Source organism: Copadichromis virginalis, linkage group LG17 (assembly GCF_057382275.1).
Source record: "Copadichromis virginalis isolate Kocher_CV1m ecotype Utaka linkage group LG17, C_Virginalis_male_GT1.1, whole genome shotgun sequence".
NCBI classification, from domain to species: domain Eukaryota; kingdom Metazoa; phylum Chordata; class Actinopteri; order Cichliformes; family Cichlidae; genus Copadichromis; species Copadichromis virginalis.
Genome location: NC_140634.1, coordinates 36248184 through 36270411, shown reverse-complemented (window position 1 = coordinate 36270411; position 22228 = coordinate 36248184). Strand labels below are relative to the sequence as shown.

The 22228-nt window shown below is 41.0% G+C and overlaps 1 protein-coding gene across 3 annotated transcripts in view; it reads left to right on the top strand.

The window, feature by feature from the left end:
- The window catches only part of tbc1d22a (TBC1 domain family, member 22a), a 167149-nt gene that overhangs the window by 39225 nt on the left and 105696 nt on the right, over window positions 1-22228 (top strand). For all 3 annotated transcript variants that reach the window (XM_085435917.1, XM_085435918.1, XM_085435919.1), the window contains exons 6-7: window positions 4931-5001; window positions 19869-19997. In XM_085435917.1, coding sequence (XP_085292043.1) covers window positions 4931-5001; window positions 19869-19997 — 200 coding nt within the window. The remainder of the gene's footprint in view (window positions 1-4930; window positions 5002-19868; window positions 19998-22228) is intronic.

Below are 22228 nucleotides of genomic sequence, written 5' to 3'. Positions count from 1 at the left end.
TCAATGAAGTGGGCAGTGAGGCTCATATATGGATCAGATGTGTGACTTGTTCATGAGCAGCAATCCGAACACAGAAGTTCATCCCTCTGTTTACGCTCGGGATGTTTACGGCCTTGGAGTTGGTAACGATGCTCAGCTACTTTAATCAGCTGCTTAAATCGGACATTTTCAACTGTGGTTACCGGCGTTGTCTATTGTAATGGTGTTAGCTGCCTTTGTAGAAACATGCTTTTGCAACAGTGTGTGCTCTGCTCTGCTTGTTTGGCGGAGGTTAAATAGCCAGATTATCTCCACGCTCCCGATTTCCTTAACAACGTCCTCGTGTTTTGAGCCTGGGGTTGTGCCGTTGGGGTGTCACATGTTCGATATCACTGTTGCTTGAGTTTTCGCTCAACATGCTGGTTTGTAGCTTCTCAAACATTAGCGCTGCTGCTGCTCGGACTTGACTCCAACCACAATTTTTTCCGCGCTGCACTCTTCTCATTGTCATTGTCATTCTGTCAACTTTATATTGACCATGTCTCATATTATAGAAACATTTTTGGTTGATAATGCTTTTTATTATCAACCAAAAATGTTCTTTTTTTTAATTATTTTTATTATTTTATTGCCCTGCTCTGGATGAGTTGGAAATCCGCATCATCTTGAATTTCCTCCTTAAGAGGAACCTGTTTTATGAGACGTTATGCCTTTGCTAAATGAATTGGGATGAAGCTATAATTTTGTGTTTTCAGTAGACACTGGGTCGTGAAAACGGCGTAAAATCACTAGTTAAAATTTTTAAAAAAGCAAACCCTAACAAAGCAAAACAAACAAGTAAATAAAGTTTGCCTTAAAATAAGGTTTCAAAAGCCTCCTTCCAACAGAGATTCTTGTACCGTGCGTGTGCCATCACTCGAACCTTTCATTAGCCCAGAAAAACAGGGAGATCTACCTAATCTTTGATGTGGTAGTGTATACATAAGCCTGTTACTACACAGCTGAAATAGTAGCATCACAATTAACCAACATGTTTGCTGGTTTAGTTGGTGATTAGCTCTTTGGGGCAGGGAACTTTCATATTTGCCAGATTTATTTATTTATTTTTTTTAGACTGTCTTTCGTCTGATTATGATTCCTCTGCTAAGACCAACCTTTGGCCTTTTACTGCTTTTACTGCTTTAACATTAAATCAGTCAGGACCCTTTCAAATGATGCCATAGTTAGTTTAGGTTTACAGTCTAGTAACCAGTAAAATCACCTCACTGTTTGTTGTGAGCATCCTTTGCCTCCTGCATTTCTCCACAGTTTTAAAAGGAATTGGAGACCTCTTGGAGGATTCTGTGGACTTAGCCTGTCTCAGTCGTTTCTGTTTCTCGCTGGTATTTCTGGCTCAATAACGTTGAGATCAGGGCTCTGTCAGCCTCTTACCATCTGCTGCAGGAATTCTTCCTGCTGCTGAAGACGGTTCTTTGTGACTCTATCTTTGGGCTCGTCTTTGTGCTGCAAAACGAATCTGAGACCATCCAGACACCTTCTTTATGGTGCACAGATTCCAAAATATAAACTGTCTTAAAGCTTTTCACTGTATTGCATTGTTGTGAGGAAATTGAATACTTTACAAAGAATTCTACTGAAATATTAGATGAACGTTTTTGATATGACAACTACATCAGAGGACAAAAGGATGCCCAATATGGGTCAGAATTAGGTGACAAATGACACGTTTTCTAATGTAGTGGGTGGAGACCTTATGGCACGAGTAGGATTAAGTTTGTGCCTCGAACACAAAAGTGGCGCTCCAAACAATAGCTTTAGTTCTGTTTATGAACATGACCTCTTTTTGGTTCAGGGAAATTCAAAGTGACACTTTGCCCGCCAGAAGACAGTGGTTTCTAAATACCACACGACAAAGTGCTTTTTCTCGAGTCATAGCTGATTCCCACACTCACACATCCTCTCACACTGTGTCTGTGGTTGTGTCACAGAGGGAAAAAGAAGGTCCGGCCCGGCTAACACTTAGCACTAAGCCTTATTTTCTGTGAATTTTTTTGTCAGTTCAGTTAAACTATACAAGATAGAGCCATGATGCTTCACAGGCATATAGCTGAGATCAAAATAAAGGCCATGTTCAAAGATATGTTTAGTCTTACCATTCACGTACAGATGATCGAGTATGAGTTGGAACCAGTGCTGGTTGTAACACATTAAACGCAAGCACTGAGTACTTTTTTCCTGTAGTGAATAATCGAAGGCATTTAATTTACAATACCAGTAATCACTTATTTACCTACTTTTTTCAAATGACCAATCTGTCAGAGTGACAGTATTACCACAGTTCCTTCCTTGAGACATTATACATTGTTTGTCTCTGACTTCTTGGCATGCAGCTGTATACTAGTGGAATACACACCCATCCAGGGCCAGAGCTGTGTCTTTGTGCATGTTAATGCCAGCTAGCTTATGCTCTTTTATTATTTGTGGCAAGAGTGATAGAAAATGTGTGGCTAAGGAGCTCTGCTTTACATTTTGAAGAAACGCCTGCAAGCTAAGCACACTGATGGTGAGGCCCACTGAGGAAGAGAACCACAAAATTGCTTTTAGCATCGCTAAAGCTTGTCGCTGGTAATTTGATGGAGGAGATGCTACCAGTGTCAGCTCACTGTGTAATTAAGTGATTTTTATTTAGCGCCTTTTCTACTCTACTTGAGTACTCAAAGTGCTTTATATCATTCACACAAGCCCCTTTTCATACTTCTGAGTGTTTTCTATGTAGTCTAAGAAGGTTTGATAGAAAAGCATCTGGACTTCTTTAAGTTGCTTGAAGATGCTTCACTTCTCATCCGAGAAGCTTCTTCAGTTCTAAGGTGAAATGGTACAGAGTCCCAGATTTAAGCCCTATGGGAGTGTCCCCGAAGAGGGACAATGGACCCCCAAATGATCCTCTACCTAATCCCATGAGTCAAGGTGTGAAATGGTAAATGGCTTGTATTTGTATAGCGCTTTACCAGTCCCTAAGGACCCCAAAGCGCTTTACACATTCAGTCATCCACCCATACACACACACACACATTCACACACTGGTGATGGCAAGCTACATTGTAGCCACAGCCGCCCTGGGGCGCACTGACAGAGGCGAGGCTGCCGGACACTGGCGTCACCGGGCCCTCTGACCACCACCAGTAGGCAACGGGTGAAGTGTCTTGCCCAAGGACACAACGACCGAGACTGTCGGAGCCGGAGCTCGAACCGGCAACCTTCCGATTACAAGACAAACTCTTGAGCCACGATCACCCAAAACGGGTGTAGATCCCAATCAGCCAAGGTTTCGACTAGGGCTGCCACGATTTGTCGACTATCAAAATCGTCGACGACTGATTTAATAGTCGACGTGTCGTTTGAAGCTTTGTAAGATCGCAAAAGACGCAGGAATAATAGCAGGATTTAAGAGTGTAATAACGGACTGAAACAGAAGATGGCAGCACTGCATGTACAAGGATGCCAGCTGCCGTTAAACCCCGAAGAAGAAGAAGCAGCTGTGTCCCAGAATTCATAGCGCGGCCCAGCTTAGTTTCCAACAATGGCGGTAGCTAGTTAGTTTTAATATTACTCTTATTATTCTTTCTGGGTCACAAAATAAACGTTTAACATATTTTCATGCGAGAATGCAGCTGTGTAAACCTCAAATATCGGCTCAGTTTATCAGGACACCACATATTTTCAAAAGCGCTCCGACGTTTTCGGAGACGTCTGTTACCCACTAGCTCGATAGCTAGCCGGGGGCTAGGTCACTAGCGCCGTGAGAACACCGGACTCCCGGCAAATTGTTTTCAAACCCACCCCCGTCTTTCGCGACTCAGGTTAAATATATATGAGTCACTTAGATAAATTAAAAATGTTGTTGTTTGGCTTTTTTTTTTTTTTTTTTTTTTTTTTTTTTTAGTATTTTATTTGTTCCTGAGTAAATCGGTTTGGCTGAGATTAGAGTTATAGTTTTTACACAGCTGAATAAACGTCAAGCAGACAGCTGATTATCAGAAGTGTGAGATGCTGGAGAATATACGCCGGTGTCCTGTTATATTTTAGATAGCAAGGAGTTTATTAAACTTTACCGAAACAATCTGCAAATTTCATTAAAATTGAATAAACTATCATCTTGTCTTTATTTTTAGTTAGCACCTTAAAAGCTTAAAGCTGTAAGCTAATGATAGTTATATAAGAGCAGATGCTGCTGGTGCAATAAGCTGTAGTTTTACGTCCAGTGGATGATGATCTGATTAGTCGACTAATCGCATAAATAATCGGTGACTAGTCGACTATCAAAATAATCGTTTGTGGCAGCCCTAGTTTCGACTGAACTCATTGTGAAACCTAGCCCCACCCTATCATGTGATTTCCTGAGGTCAGAAGGCCCAGGATGTGAGTGGGCTTTAACGCCTCTGGGCTTTCTATCTAGCATTCACACGCCGATGAACCCAGTGGGAACAACTCGGGGTTCAGTATCAGTATCTAGTAGATTGGAGCAGCCAGAAATCGAACCACCAACCCTCTGATTAGTTGATGATCTGCTCTGCCCCCTGAAGCAGTAAATATAAACTCCCAATGCAAAGCAGTGTTTATTTTTGGTAATGAAAAAATACCCTGACAAGTTAGCCTTCCCATTAGGTAACATTGTCTCATAACATAACAAGTTGCAGTGGTTGGATTGTCAACATGTTGACAAGCCTGATGACAGGTTGGGTCAAATAACAAGAAGAGATTAGCTTTTCTATTAACTGCTCATTGTATGAGGTTAATTATTTAATAAAATCCATCAGTGACTTCAGTTTGGAATGCACTGTTAATATGTTTTAATGCCTAAACCTTAGATATTAAGTAGTATACAGGATGGTGTATATCATATTTCAGAGAATGGTGTGTAAAAAGAGCCTCTTGTGTGTTTGTTTTCCAGATGAGCTGCGGAAACTCAGCTGGTCCGGAATCCCTCGACAGGTCCGACCGATTGCATGGAAACTTCTCTCAGTAAGTTTATTTATTTATTTTTTGGCTATACACACAAGTGGTCTACCTTTATTACATTAAATATTAAATATTATATTTAGATCCCAAGAATGCTTTAAAACACAAATTTCTGTAAAACATAAAAACACATTTACACAAATACAACAAACGCACTCAGACATGCGTAACCTCACGACCAAGCAGAGGAGGAAAAAGATTAATCAAATATGAGCCAGTGTGCACACACAGATCAACGCATTACAGATGATCACACACACACACACACACACACACACACACACACACACACACACACACACACACACACACACACACACACACACACAAAGTTCCTGTCATGTTCTTTCTCCCTAACCCCTCCCTTTTTTTGATTTATGAAGACTGGTAGCAGTCCTGCTTTTTTTTCCTCCAAGCTTCAATAGGGAAAATTAATTGCAAGGCACAAATAATTTATTCATGAGACGCACGGTGTGTTTACTCATTAAGCCATTGTTGTGGTGAACAGCTTCTAGTCTGCAGAGAGAAGACTGGCTTTTTGAACACCATGACTTTCCCATTAATTACCGCACAATAGTTAATGTGCCGCAGAAAAGATGTCATTAAAGGTGTGTGTGCGCACGCGTGCGTGTATATGTGTGTGTGTGTGTGTGTGTGCCTGTTTGTGAGTTGGTTTTTTTTTTTGGTATTGGGAGGTTACCAACTGGGTGCTTTAACCATTAATGGCCGCTTTGTTTGGTACTCAACTGATGTAAAGGCTCATAACACTGTATGAAGTTGCACAGCAATGACTGTAATGCAGGCAGTCAGACAGAAGAGAGGAGGGGGGCATCTCAGGACTTTTAGTGTACTAAGGTACCGCAGAGTTAATTTATTGAATTAGCATCTTTCTGTGTCTCCATGCACAGTGTAAACATGCATGCATACAAGCTGTATGTGTGTCTGTATGTATATATATATATATATATATATATATATATATATATATATATATATATGTGTATAAATATATATATGTAAAGTGAAGACTGCAGCAAAGTTTGGGCGTGCAAAGAACAACTGCCCTGTGGTGTGTTTAAACAATGATTGCACCACCTCTGCTTCCCTGGGGAGAAAAAGATAGAGCTAGCAGAGGTGGGGATTGTGTGGATGGCAAGGAAATATATTATTAAAAAAAAACAGAACATGAAGGATTCAAAACTGAAAAGGTTGAAGAGTTGGAGAAATTAAATGGAAAAGAGAAACTGTTGCTGGATGCTGTAGAAATGATCCCTCCTCCACAAGTTCTCCTGCCCCTGTTACACAGCACTCAGTGCCTTATGGTTTGACAGCTGTAACAGAAAAATCTAATTACATTTTTTTCAAATTGGCACCAAATTGCTACATCAGGTTCTTCCTGCTAAAATATATATGACTGTGTTTGGATTGCTGTGACACTGAAGAAAAGCAGGTTCTCGCTTAGTCACAGTCAGTATCTTTTCTCATGGCTGTATATAAAAGATGGTTATTGGTAAAGTAAGATTATTCATACATCTCTGGACTTGGCATTGATTTTTGTAACATCGTGGTTTTTTGTTTTGAAGGGTGAAGAAAGGATAAAGTGTTAAGTCATCAGCAATATGAACTATAATGTTTAATGCACTATATTTTGCTTTGGCCAAGGTTTTTACATTGAATGTCTTTAATGATGCAATACTCCCAGAGATTGTGTCTCCAACAGTTGATCCTTTATAAGTTAGGCAAAATGTGTTGAGGTCCAAGGACAAAGACTTCAATCTGGCCCACAGGATACTGTGAAAGATGTGAAAGTAGGCATTCATTTTATCACTGTATTTTAATAGGTTTTGCAACTTTTCCTGCTAATGTAGACCTCCCCCATGGCCGTTTATTCTACACCAAAATAATTATGTGTTATAAACAATTAAATAACAGAAAAAGTTTCTTTTTATTCCACAGTTGACTTTCTGTTTTTTACAGTGGGTCCTCAAAAAAAGGGCATTTTCTAACAGAAACTTTCTGTTTTTATAATTACAGGAACATCTGGACAATGGGCTAACAGGATTTTGTTTTTCTGTAATTTTACATATTTATTCCTTACAATTTAAGCTCAGATGCTGAAAGATTTCTTTCATTTACCACAGCACCATTTCTTTGTCATGTGGAAAAACCGATGCAATGTTAAAATCGCATTTCTTTTTCTTACATTATCATATAAGCACAAGGGATTAAGTGTGTAGGTAAAGTTCTTTCCACTGACAGAAAGGAGAGCTTCACTTGTCCAGCCCACTTAAAATCAAAGTGAGATGTATGTGGAGCTGCGTGCGTACGTAGTGCTAATTAGTGCTAATTAGTGCTGTTTTATTTGTTTGGTAATTCCATCAAAGTGCTCCAAAATGCACCAGCTCCAGAAACACGACAGAGAGGTCCAAAGCAGAGGCTCAAAACAAACAGAAGCCAGGCCAAGCAGCCTGCTGCCAGTTACAGCCTCCAGTGTTGCAACACTTGTCAAAGCGAGCGCACCCCTAACTTTATCTTTGGCTTCTTCTTTTGGCTCCTCCCTTTAGGGGTTTCCATAGCAGATCATCTGCTTCTATCTCACCCTGTCCCTATCTGCTGTCACACCAACCCTCTCCTTCATTTCATTCATGAATCTTCTCTGAGGTTTTTCCTCTTTTCCTTCTGTCTGGCAGCTCCCTCTTTCTTTCTCCCCTTCTTTCCCCCAGTCAAGTCTGTCCCGTATTCAGTAAGTGAAAATAAAATAAACAATAAAAGGTGAATCAAATGGACCATTACGGCAAGGCTGGGATGGTCAGTTTGGTAAAGTAAATCCGTTGGGCATCTTTCTTTGCCTTTAGACAACAATTCTGAGGGCAAAAGAGCCAAACGGGACAGGCCAAAAAAAAAAAAAAAACATCCTTTGTCCAGTAGACCCCTCCACTGCACATGTATAAAACAATCTCCCCCTTGCCTCTCTTAGTGTGTCGCCAAACTACGTAACCTGAGCTGTCTCTCTGATCTACTCATTTTTTTTAGTCCTTTCCATTCTGCTCACCGCCAATGAAAATCATCAGCTCAGCCTCCATTTTTGTCTGTGTCACTGTGTCCAAACCCTATAACCGTGGCAGGTATTACTACCATGTTTTCACTTTTGCTGCTATCCTTCAGTCACAAATCACCCCAGATAACCTGTTTCCTTCAAAATTATTCTTGCTAAATCCAAATTTGTGACTTATTCAAAAAATAAGTACCGAGTAGTCTTTATAAATGGAGAAATTAACTACAGTGGCCAGAACTGCTTTATTTAACAGCACATAAACGTGAGTTTTGTGGCTGTTGTGCATTTTACCATGCTAGTCTATGGTATCAGTCTGCCTCAAATGGTCATTGAAGAAACTGCACTTATTGTTTTTAGCATAATTTTCAGCACCATAGGTTGTAGCTTGTTATATCTCAGCAAACTTACTCATATTCATTTGCAATAGTTCTAACAAACAATCAGATTGACAATTACCTAGCAGTGGAAGAATTTGTAATAAAATACAACCGAATCCAGGAAGTTTCCTTTAATATTCACATGCTTATTATTTCTTAAGTTTTTCCATTTGTTTCTCAAATAGATGTCGGTGTGAGCAAAGGATGTCGACATTAGACTCAAAGCAACCCCCCCCCCCCCAACTGTTTACGCTTATGAATGGATCTCTACTTCACCTCTCAAGGTCTTGTAGAAAACCAGATCTTGTAGCCTCTTGAGGGGTGAACTGTCCCAGGGTTAAATCTAAGGTTTGGATGAAAGTAAAAAAGTGTGCAAAGTGTCAGAAGCACTAATATCGTCTGAGGTGTCATAACACTTGACTGCTTTTTCTGTCCTGCCTGTGGTATGATCCAATGAAGAAATAGATAGGAGGGATCAGGCTCAAAAAATCTATTCTCTGTCTGGTACACACACACACACACACACACACACACACACACACACACACACACACACACACACACACACACAGACAGTGAGACTCACAGCCCACGCTGTATTCCATAAACTTGGCTGAGGCACCTAATAAAACTTCACTCCAGTGGCGTCCCTTGTGCCCTTCTCCTGCTCACCAGCGTGCACTAACTTATTTGATTTTTTTTTCCTCTTCCCCTCCAGCAGGCATGCTTGAGCTGCACTCTTCTTTACTTGACAAAAGCGAGAAACAAGTTTTCCCACTGCAGTCAGAGCTCACTAATGCTCCCCCAACGGGCTGCATTTACCACCACATCACAGAAATCGTCCATAACTGTCTTGCCTGTTATTAACCGCAGTGGAAATGAAGAATCAGGCAAACAAAATCTTGAAACCAGGCTACAAAAGAGAGGGCCAATTTCTAGCCTCACTGGATAGCTCCCTCTACCTCCCTTCACTATTTGCAAGATGCTCCACAGGTTGCCCGTGGCATCCAGTTAAACTTCCTATTATTTCAGAAATAATACCGTCTTATTTCATTTGTTTAAAGAGCATTTGGTGTCTGAGCCTGAAGGAGAAAGAAATTAAATGGCTTTCCTGCTTTGTGAAAGAATGTCAGCCTGTGGCAATATGTACATTTGTTAATGGAGTGTGGCTGTTAAATGTGAAGTGGCGGGAGAGGAGAAAACTAACTGGCTGTGGAAATATTGATAAGGCTAAAGGGTTATATGAGATATATCAAGGCAGTGGGAGAGGGGACAGATTTACAGGTTATGTTAAACTTTACTACACTACATGTAATTATAGTGCTTAAAAGAAGGAGAAAGCAGTGCTTTTCTTCATTTGGGGCTAACTTACGATCAACCTTACGGGCACTTCAGCTCGCTAGAACATTTTGTTCCATTCTGCCTCATTCAAAAGTGAGAGCCATGCTAATATTAACTAACGAGACAGGGCGAGTTGCTTTTAGTTAATAGATTCATGACCAGGACATGAAAAATGTTGAGTTGTATATGTCTAATATTTGAGGTGAAATATGCATTTTGCACGTTCTCTGCTCCAAATCTTTAAAGATGTGCTCTCATTAGTCATGAATAAAACGTAATGCTATTTGCTAATCTGCCGTGTTGTGTCTTTTCCAGTTATGGATTGCACCATTCGATCACAATATTAAAACTACTGAGGGGTGAAGTCAACATCACGAGGGCTGTGCAATATTTCATATCCCGATAAAAGACATTTATCATCCCGACAACGATATATATCACAAAAATGTTGCATTTTCTGTAAATTCTGTGAATCTCGGGCATCTCGACTTGCATGAAGTGTTTTCAGCTGGTCGTCATGTACCTGGTGTCAGGTGTTCTGACTGATGGACGAAGCTGATGGCTCTTTTTGGCCTCTCATCCGTAAACACTCTGCATACTATTTCATGTAATTCATTTTATTTTGAAAAATATCAACAGGATCTTCGGTTTTATTGTGAAAGTTGCATGTGAAAAATAAACAAGCGGACGGTGGAGTCACGCGATCTTTGTTGCTAACGACAATGCATAAAAACAGTCGCTTGTCTGTCCGTAGTGTGGTTATTTTAAATATAAGAGAGAGAGCACTTTAACAAATTAATTCTACAGTGACCATCAAAACAATGAAAAAAAAAAGAAGAAGATATATATCGTTATATCGAACAGCCCTAAACATCACTGATCTCATCTTACTATAATGTAGGAAATCTTTTGCCTCTTTTCCGCTAGCACCTACTCGAATTGACTCAACTCCACTCGGTTTTTAGGATTTTCCATTAGGTGGTAGTACCTGGTACCAGGACTTTTTAGTACCTATTTGACTTGGGGCTCCTAGCAAGCGGAGTCTAGCCAAAAATGTGACATCAACAGACTGCATGCTTCTGATTTGTCAGGGAGTGACGTTGCTGGATAAGTCATGAGAAACCTGGCAACAAGGAAAACGTGCACATACAAATCAACCATGAGGTGCAGACGTTTTCATGCAATGAAACACCATACCATGGTAGCTTGGCGCTTGTGTTGTGTGTGTGTGTGTCACATACAAATGATGTCAAGGAACCTTCATGCCACGTTGCTACAACAACCCCACCCAGTTCAAGGTGGTACTCAAATGTTATGGAAAACAGCTAAAACTGAAGCTAACCGAGCCAAGTACGTACTAGTAGACACATTTGTGTCCTGGCATATGTGTGGCTGGTACTTGGTCACCTGTGACCCACCTAAAACCAATCATGTGCCCAGTTGCAATGGCATTATGGACTTATGGTCTACAAAAACTGTTTCGATATGGCTCGAAGATCTAACCTCTAAACTCCAAAGATCTCAATTTTATGAAGCAATGACAGGATTCTGTCTACAGGCATCAGGCTCCAAAGGTTCTGGTTCAGTAGCAGAAGTACCACATCTGTGGCAGCAATGTTCTTGGGGACTAATTTCCTTTATAACATGCTATAAATCTATGGGACGATGTTAATATTACCCATAAATTTTGCATTTGTGTTTACACAGTGGTTAAATGCCAGCTGACTGTGACACAGCCTACATACTGCCATCCATTTTTTTTTTTTTTTTTTTTTTTAGGTCAAAGTCCTGCAGAACCTGCTGGGCTGTCATCAGTCTTACCTTCCATGTTGCTTGTTTAGAACTTCCTGTCGCTGAAAGAGTGGAGCACATGTCTGCTGGAGCTGCAGTACAAGCCCTGTAAAACATCAGGCTGTGGCTCAACGGTTATATAGCAAAGGTTTTTTGACTAAGGACCTGTGCTGTCTGCGTTTGTGTTTGCAGGGAATGTACACCAGTACTTGTCCTCATTACACTATAATGCACTATTGGTGCTCACGTAGCGTAGTATCACGACAAACTCAATTGCATTTGTCCTCCAACAGCAAGTCTTCCATCAGTCAGAGGTTAATAAAGAGATGTGAGGAAAGGATTGTGTAGGTAATTAATAATGAATATCATGCAGTAGAATTTTGGATCAGTAGAATATTGAATCCCTGATGATTGAAGGGTTTGATATCTGTAGTTGATAGGCAGTGAGTCAGCGTATTACATTGATTTTTCAGTTGGAGGTTTCCAAATTTCTCAGATGTTGCCACGAAGCACTGAAAAACTCACATTGTGTTTATAGAAAAATGTGGACATGCAGAAAAACAAGCATTTAAACACAGAAAGTAAAGTTTTGTTTGTTCAACTTCTGCCATGCTTGCAGTGGGACAGTTTATTTTGGTCTCCTTCTAGAATAATGTGCTCCTTCTAAGTAGAAATCAATTTAGAGAGGAGACTTGGTATAAAAAACCCTCCAACAATTTCATTTAAATTCCCCAAGCATATTTCCCCTGGTCTTTTTTTTTTGGAAGACAGAGTTTACTGAAGTGGAGGATCCACGGGAGGGAGAGTAGATTGATGCATTAAGAATGAAGAGAGGAAGAGATGAGGTTTATGTAGACTGATTAACAGAGGCAGGAGCTACATTTTGCACCACTGGCAGGACACGTAGAGCTCTCGTGCATTTATGCCTCGCTGTCAGTCTCCCATCTGTCTTCTTAAAATCTCCTTAAAAAAAAAAAAAACAAGAAAAAAAACAAGTAGATCACAAATTAAATAAAATATTTGTCAGATTCGAGCATAAGTGCTCTTGAGTTTTCTGCTTTCTAAAAGAAGGCGAGCTGCTTGTGCTCTCTGCATCCCTTTCCTTCAACTAACTCTAAAACATTTACATTTACAGGATGGTGCAAAAGGCTTTGGTCATTTATTTGTTCCTTTACTTTGGGGAAATTACAAATTGGTGCAGTGATTAATTGTGCAGACATAAATGGAAATACACAGCCGGAACTCTCAGACAAGCTTTCTTGTTCTCTGGGCTTCTTGAAGGAGATTCAAAGGATGTTTCTGCCTTTTGTTCTGTTCTCTGTCAACATGATCCCACACTGCTTTAACAGTGTCGAGGTGCAGGCTCTGGGCAGGCCAATCCATGACTGATGGTGTTCCACTGTGTGTTTTTACTGTATGTTCCTATGTTCATAATTCTGTCAATTTTGATAAGATTCCCACCACCACTGGCTGAAATGCAGTCCCAAACCATCACAGATCCACCATGTTTGACAGATGGCTCTAGAAACGCACTTACTGTACCTCTTCTCCGTACATATTGATGGCAATTTGAACTAAACTTGTCATCAGTCTATAACAGCGGTCCTCAAACTTTTTTGCGCCATGGACCAGTTTATGTCCAACAATATTTTCATAGATAAATACAAGATTTATTCATAACACAGGAAAAGACCCAGGGAAACAGAGTTAACGATAAAAACAATTAAAAAATAATAATAAGTTTGAAAGGGCAGCACGGTGACACGGTGGTTAGCACTGCTGCCGCACAGAAAAAAGGTCCTGAGTTCAATTCCACGATCAGGCCGGGGTCTTTCTGTGTGGAGTTTGCATGTTCTCCCCGTGTTTGCGTGTGTTCCCTCCGGGTACTCCGGCTTCCTCCCACCGTCCAAAGACATGCAGCTTGTGGGGATAGGTTAATTGGATAATCCAAATTGCCACTAGGTGTGAATACGGGAGTGAATCTCTATGTGTCAGCCCTGTGATAGACTGGCAGCCTGTCCAGGGTGTACCCTGCCTCTTGCCCTATGACAGCTGGGATAGGCTCCAGCGCTCCCCACGACCCTGAAACGGATACGCGGAAGCGAATGGATGGACCCTAAAAACCATAAATTTCACACCCGAGCCTCAACTCGCGGACTCACAGACCGGTACGGGTCTGTGGCCTGGGGGTTTTGGACCGTTGCTCTATAAGACCTGGCTGCTGATTGTTTGCTAAGTTTTACGTTATGTGTAGACAAAACACTAGTCCATCACTTGTGTTAGCACTGTGGTTTTTTTTTGGGTTTTTTTTTTGCACAGTGCCTTCGTAATTGGAGACGGTCAGATGGCAGATATGTTTTAACTGGTCATGTGAATTAGTAATTGTCACTGTGATTTCATTTTACAATACATGTATAGTCGTGTTTGGGTCTCCTCTATATTTGTCAAATCCTCCCATGTGTGTGTCCTGCTCTCCTATCGAGCAGTAATACAGCTGCAGTGTGATTGACCTCCACTAAGCTGTCCATTAACCTTCAACACACACACACACACACACACACACACACACACACACACACACACACACACACACACACACACACACACACACACACACACACACACACACACACACACTGTCCCTCATTTGGCAGAGTGCACCTAATGTCTGAGCCCATTGCTTTGTAGCTGCCCTGTACTGATTTGTGTTTGTGTGTATACAAGTGTGTGCGTTTGCATGTGGAGCAGTTTCAACATGTGACGCATGGACATATTGGCAGAGACCATGTGTGTGTGTGTTGTCAGGGATCTGGGTTGGGTGGGGGAGTCATGTTGGCACAAATGTGACTGTCTGGATGAGTGGCAGCACCGACTGAGCATTGACAGTCGGGTGGATGAGTAAGAAGCAGGGCAGTGCTTCACTGGATTTATGTTGCTGCAGGGAATTAAAAATGTCACAGGTCACGAGAAACACGTGAGAAGAATGTTTCTGATTTAAGAGTGTGTGCGCATATATATGTTCACATTATAATATAACTGTTCTATAATATATTTTACAGCTAAGTTTAACTGTTCTCATTGTTTGTGCTTGCCAGGTGTGTGTGTGTTCAGCTTTTTGCAGGCAAAGTTGTTATTGTGCTGCAGACAATCCTCTAGACTCTGCAGACTTCTCTTGGGGCCTTGTCTTTGTAGGATTGAACAGAAAACAAATGAAAGAGAAACTTTTGTCACTACACTTATTGACTGTCTTGTAGACAGTTGCTCAAAATTGATGGTTTGTGTGCGTTTGTCTGCTTGCCCGCATATTTCCAAAAAATGGCTTCCCGCTTCCTGAAACGAATGACAACAGCATCACAGACAGACACACATTGATGATGAACACACAGTGAACACCCGCGTTTTAGGGCCTGTTCTGATTTTCCGACTCTTTTGGAGCAGGTAGATGAATTTAATTTGATGGGGATTCCACTAAAGCCAGTCCAAGACACAGTTGCTCTAACTTGCGTGTGATCAGCAGCCAAATATGCTCATTTTAATTGGAAGTGATGACAAATCCGTGCACGAGAGCAGCTGTTTGCTGAAATATTTACAGGAAAGGCATCTTTGTAAGATTTATGTGGGGAGTTTTAGTCCTGACCTATGGGAGCAGCATATGGTCTGTACTTAAATGCTAAGTGCTCTGCACTCATATGGAACCTTTTAACCTTATCTGTTCCACAAAGGGCTTTACAGTGGGTCACTAATTCACTCATTCATCCATTCACTCGACCACCTGAGCCGCAGCCACGTCAGTGTAACAATATAAGGGCAAAAATCCACTTGCTAGCTTTCAGGATCATTTAGTAACACATCATGGTCTTCTTTAGTGAGATATGCTGACTTAGTGGTCACGAAGAAGCAAACTCATCACTCACAGAAAACTTGAGTTCTTCTAGTGGCCCACTGGGGCTCAGCCCCCACAGACCTGATGTTAGAGTGCCCAACTCTACAGTAGAAATAATCATGTTTACAGCCTGCTATAAGAACAGTTTCAGTCTGTAGCTGAACAGGATTTTTATATAATCGTCATGGTTAAACGCTAACAAAGTTCTGCATTATTAGGAGCATGGCTGTCTGGAAGCCCTTGCCTTTGTTATTTATGTGACAAATATTATAGTTTTAACTGTACTAACAGCCTGGCCAGTCATTTTATGTATTTATTTGCTGCAAAATGAGATTGTCAAGCATAACAACATGCTCTAAATCCTGCCGTAAATGTTGCCATAAGACGGAGTGGGTCTGTGATGGAATAGGGTCGATTTGGCAATTAGATACGATTGGTTTCTGATTATTCAACAGTTGACTCTGATAAATCTGTTGTCTACATAGGTGGAAATTCACATTCAATTATTACTTCTGCACTGAGCAGCTTTCCTTGTTCTGTATATAACCAAAATACAATCACCTCTGGCTATCAGCTGAGTTGAGTCCCCTCCAGTTGTGCTCTTTGCAAAGACTCATTCAGACTTATAGGAACATGGAAGAAACTGGTGGGCAACACTGCAGTGACTATATCTGAGTTACAGTCAAGATTTCATTCATTCATTCATTTTCTTGACCGTTTGTCTAATTCAGGGTCAAGCTTCGGCTGGAGCCTGGGTGTCATAGAGGTAGAGGCGGAGTATATCCCGTAGCCTGTACACCAGTCTGTCACAGGGCTAACATATAGAGACAGACCAACCATTCACGCTCACATTCACACTAACAGTCAATCAACAGTTAACCTAACATACAGTGGGGCAAAAAAGTATTTAGTCAGCCACCGATTGTGCAAGTTCCCCCACTTAAAATGATGACAGAGGTCAGTAATTTGCACCAGAGGTACACTTCAACTGTGAGAGACAGAATGTGAAAAAAAATCCATGAATCCACATGGTAGGATTTGTAAAGAATTTATTCGTAAATCAGGGTGGAAAATAAGTATTTGGTCACCTCAAACAAGGAAAATCTCTGGCTCTCACAGACCTGTAACGTCTTCTGTAAGAAGCTTTTCTGTCCCCCACTCGTTACCTGTATGAATGGCACCTGTTTGAACTCATCATCTGTATAAAAGACACCTGTCCACAGCCTCAAACAGTCAGACTCCAAACTCCGCCATGGCCAAGACCAAAGAGCTTTCGAAGGACACCAGGAAAAGTATTGTAGACCTGCACCAGACTGGGAAGAGTGAATCTACAATAGGCAAGCAGCTTGGTGTGAAAAAATCAACTGTGGGAGCAATCATCAGAAAATGGAAGACATACAAGACCACTGATAATCTCCCTCGATCTGGGGCTCCACGCAAGATCTCATCCCGTGGGGTCAAAATGATCATGAGAACGGTGAGCAAAGATCCCAGAACCACACGGGGGGACCTGGTGAATGACCTGCAGAGAGCTGGGACCAAAGTAACAAAGGTCACCATCAGTAACACACTACAACGGCAGGGAATCAAATCCCGCAGTGCCAGACGTGTTCCTCTGCTGAAGCCAGTGCATGTCCAGGCCCGTCTGAAGTTTGCCAGAGAGCACATGGATGATACAGCAGAGGATTGGGAGAATGTCATGTGGTCAGATGAAACCAAAGTAGAACTTTTTGGTATAAACTCAACTCGTCGTGTTTGGAGGAAGAAGAATACTGAGTTGCATCCCAAGAACACCATACCTACTGTGAAGCATGGGGGTGGAAACATCATGCTATGGGGCTGTTTTTCTGCCAAGGGGACAGGACGACTGATCCGTGTTAAGGACAGAATGAATGGGGCCATGTATCGTGAGATTTTGAGCCAAAACCTCCTTCCATCAGTGAGAACTTTGAAGATGAAACGAGGCTGGGTCTTCCAACATGACAATGATCCAAAACACACCACCCGGGCAACAAAGGAGTGGCTCCGTAAGAAGCATTTGAAAGTTCTGGAGTGGCCTAGCCAGTCTCCAGACCTCAACCCCATAGAAAATCTGTGGCGGGAGTTGAAAGTCCGTGTTGCTCGGCGACAGCCCCAAAACATCACTGCTCTCGAGAAGATCTGCATGGAGGAATGGGCCAAAATACCAGCTACTGTGTGTGCAAACCTGGTAAAGACCTATAGTAAACGTTTGACCTCTGTTATTGCCAACAAAGGTTATGTTACAAAGTATTGAGTTGTATTTTTGTTATTGACCAAATACTTATTTTCCACCCTAATTTACGAATAAATTCTTTACAAATCCTACCATGTGGATTCATGGATTTTTTTTTTTTCACATTCTGTCTCTCACAGTTGAAGTGTACCTCTGGTGCAAATTACTGACCTCTGTCATCATTTTAGGTGGGGGAACTTGCACAATCGGTGGCTGACTAAATACTTTTTTGCCCCACTGTAGCTTGCATGAACCCACAAAGGCACAGAAAGAACAGGCAGACACAACACAATAAGCACAATCTAAAACCTGAAGGCGCATTTATTATATTTCTTACAGGGCTTTTACCTGCAGCGGGTGGACGTTATTCAGTCTCTGAGATTGCTTAGTTGTCATCTAACAGGCGGTTGATAACAGGCAGTCGTTTTGTCTGTTGTCATAATCAAAGCTCTTCAGAGAAAAATGGCAAAAATGGTTCATTCATAGATGTCATTTTAAAATAAAAAGGGACCCTTTGAATGTTTCACAGCTAGATGAACCAGCTTTTTCTCACGGGAAGTAGTTTTCAGGGCCTGAAGTCATGTTTGAGTTCAGTTTTGAAGATTGTAACTCTCTGAATATTTCAGAACGCCTAGCCCCAGCTCTCACTTTTAATAGATGTATTTTTTTTTTGTTCGTTTTAGGGCTGACTTTCTCCTCATTGCATAAGCCTGACCGCATAACCAGGATACAGTCTTTCACAAATGCATGCTCACATATGCCGTCTGACAAACACCCCCCTCCACACGCGCACAAATACCCATTTAAAGGTAACTCCCTGAAGAAGCAGAAAGCATTTGGGCAGGAAGCAGAAAGTTTTCTTTGCAAAGTGAAGTGTATCATTTACAAACCATGTAGTCCCAGGTGGTGGAGTCTGGGTTGTGATTGAACTTGGCTCAAAAAAACCTCAAAGCAAGTTTTTTTTGAGAGCAAGTTTTAAAATAAAAGCTCATTAAATGGTACTAACAGAAACAAATAGTACTGAGATGGGAAACCTAAAACCATTGTGTGTTTTTAAACACTGGAAAGATGGCCTCCCTGAATATATGCTCAATTAATGAATCCCATGTGGAATCGACAAGCATGTTTGCATGTATTAGAAAAAGACAGGTGAATTGGTTACTCACTACTAATCCTACAAGAGGCATGGTGAGCATCAAAATGAGTTAGCATTTTGAGCTAATGGTAGAATTCACGCCCGTAGTAATAGTTAGATGAGTATCTGGCAAATGTGAAGCTCTGGCCAGCCTTAACATTTAAAGCCAATCCTCTGTTTGTTAATATTTTGGGAATAAGAGTATCAACTTACCACTCGGTGTTTTTCCAGTCTTCTGTTGTCCAATTTTGTTGAGCCCGTGTGGACGGTAGCTTCATTTTCCTGTTGTCAGTTAACAGCAGTGGCATCCAGTGTGGTCTTCTGCTGCTTAAATTTTCATTTCCTCTGCATACCTTGGCAGAAGAGCATTACTTGTAATTAGCTTATTAGATATTAATGAGCATTTGAGCTGGTGTACCTAATAAAGCGTACTGTCACATGGGTTGTTTTTCTACTCCTGGATCTTTATGCGTTAATAAACAGTTGATATCTGTAATATATGTTCTCAGGCATAGACTATCCTTGCTGTACAACAGGCCCGCCAACCTGCTGTTCAAACCTACTGTTTGTGAGTGACAGCCAATGAGAAGAACATGACTCAAAGCGAGAGCAGCTCTAAAAGGTAGCTGAACCGAAGCCCAGAATAAGAAAAATTGGGATTATCTTGAAGTGTGAATTATGCAAAGCCACTCAAGTCAAGTCAAAGTTAAAAGTTTGGAGTTGAAAATGAGCCAAATAGGTTCTTTTCAAGCTAAGCTAACCAGCTCCAGGCCTCAGCTTCATCAATAATACACAGGCATGAAAGTAGTATCAATCTTCTCTTTGAGCTGTCTGCAAGAAAGTGAATTAAAATACAGCATTTTTTTTCAGCTGTAACTTTACTTCAAAACTGAACTCTTACTGAATTGAGTCGGATCCAAAAACAAGAATATATGAAGAACTGAGAAGATAAATGGAAAAATCAAATCTACAGTGTGACTTGCATCAACGTTTAAATGGGTGATGTTGTATGTTTCTCACTCTCTGTCTATCAGGGTTACCTGCCAGCCAACGCAGAGAGGAGGGAAAGCGTTCTACAGAGGAAGAGGCAAGAATATTTCGGCTTCATCCAGCAATACTACGACTCTCGCAATGATGAGCATCATCAAGACACATACAGACAGGTACATGCATATACACGAGCCCACACATCTCGTATGCCTATAGTTTTCTGAATCCCCCAACTTGAGGGACAGAATGAATGAAAGTCTCCAGAAAGACTCTTTCTAATTACAAGAGCATCCTCCCGTTGCCAATGTATTAGCTCAGCATGAATTTAGGACACAAACAGTGTAAGCGTTTGTTTGTTTGTATATATATATATGTGTGTGTGTGTGTGTGTGTGTAAAGAGTGCCTTTTTACAGAATTTGGCCCTGCAGTCAGGATTACTGCCACTAGTTATTTGGCAAAAATGTGATCTTTATTGCATTTTTTTCCCCCCCTTGCTTGTGTTCCTTTGTTCTCTCGTCCTTCTCCCTCATGTACTCGTCTGATTGTTTGTTCGTCTGTGTGTGTCTGTGTCACAGACCAGAGATGAGCGGCTTCAGAGAGATACTGAAATTAACAGTATTCTGTTTGGTTCTGAAAATATCCGTTCTTACCCCCCACCACCACCACCACACACGGACGGACACACACACACACACACACACACACACACACACCATCCCCTCGTTCTTGCACTCGACTACTTCCCATTCATTTTGAGCCGATAAGGAACATCAAACTGAACTGTCGATAGCAAAAACACACATTTCTCACATTCCGTCCAATTTCCCATTGATCCTCCTCTGCACCGTGCCAGGGAGCTGGCATACTTTGTTTTGATGATTGTTTGGATTGTGTCTTGAAGCCTCCTTTTTCTGCCAGATTCTACTTGTGCTTTAGTGATTTCTAGTTTGTTTATTTATTTTTGCTGTGTGCCTGATTATGTGTGTTTGTACATATGTTACTTTGGCATTCATGTTGCTCAGGATGGTGGGTTTGTATTGGGTTTCTGTATTTTTCTTTCTTTTCTTTTTTGATTTTTTTTTTTTTTTGTTTATACATATTTACGTGGTTGTATGTGTGTTTACATACAGTACTCAACAGATCGGAAGACGCCCCTGTGCGGTTTTGCTTACTGTAAATAAGACTGGATGAAATAAGTACAGAAGTAAAATAAAATGAGATAAAAAGTAGCTTACTGTATGTAATAGAAAACAAAGTGGTGCTATATGCAGTGTGTAGAGTGCAGTGTTTGAGATGAGAATGCATATTCTCTGTTGCACAGACGTGTTCATTTGACATCATTTGAAACTGTGCGATCTCTAAATAGCTGCATTTTTTAAGTAGATCATTTCCTCTTATGAAGAGTCGAAAACAAAGACTTTAAAAACAATACAGTGAACAGAAAGACCCCCAAAGTAGAAACTCAGTTCAGCAAAATTAAATACCCATGTTAATCACAGTTTTGCTAAAAAGCAAAGACTTAAAATAAACTGAAGTGATCAAGAACTTTCTTCATGTTGAATCTCCGTGTCTGCATCATAGCTCCACGCGGAGAAGAACTGCCCGAGGAGCTAGAAATGCATTTATTGTGAGAATTCTCCCACATGTTAAGCATACAGGAATATCAGTGACCAACCATAAATGAGTCGAAATGAGACGGCTGCAGAAGTAATCAAAAGGTATAGCACGAGTGTCAGACTCAATTTTACTAAGGTTCACGCCAGGAAATGGGGATCACACCAAGGGTCAGGCATATGCAGTTTAATGACATGGTTTAATTTAATCCACAAAATAACATCCCACGTAATGTTGTATATCCCAAAAGTCTGTCTTACATTCAATTTGGTCCACATAAAGGCTTCAACAAAAAATCTGCAAGTTTCCCAGCTGTTAGTGTTTAATGTAGCAAAATACTGCAATAAACCGCAGTCGGTAAACTTTGCAGAAATAAGACAGCCACTGAAAGTATCGGGCATAGGAAAAGACATCATATTTAATTATCCATATTTAATTTGTTTTTTGAAATATTTCTAAAGGTTTTCAACAGTCTGTTATGAGGTGGGCACCGCATCACTGTGCAGATGTATTTGCATGTAGGCAGGCCAGAATTTGAGCACCGAATGTGGGTTAAGATACATAGCTGCAAAGGGGCTCGGACCTTAAGTTTGGGCAAGTACTTCAGATTTGGCTCAGGGTTTATCCATGGAAAGAGTGTTTCTGTGGTAGCTCAGACAGTGTAAAGGACAGTTTGTAATGTCAGCCTGTTCGAACAACTTAAAAAAGAAAAGAAAAAAACCCGGTGTAGACTTTAAAAAAGAAGCACAAAGAGGAAATTTATTTTGGCTCGCGCGCGGTTCAGCAGGA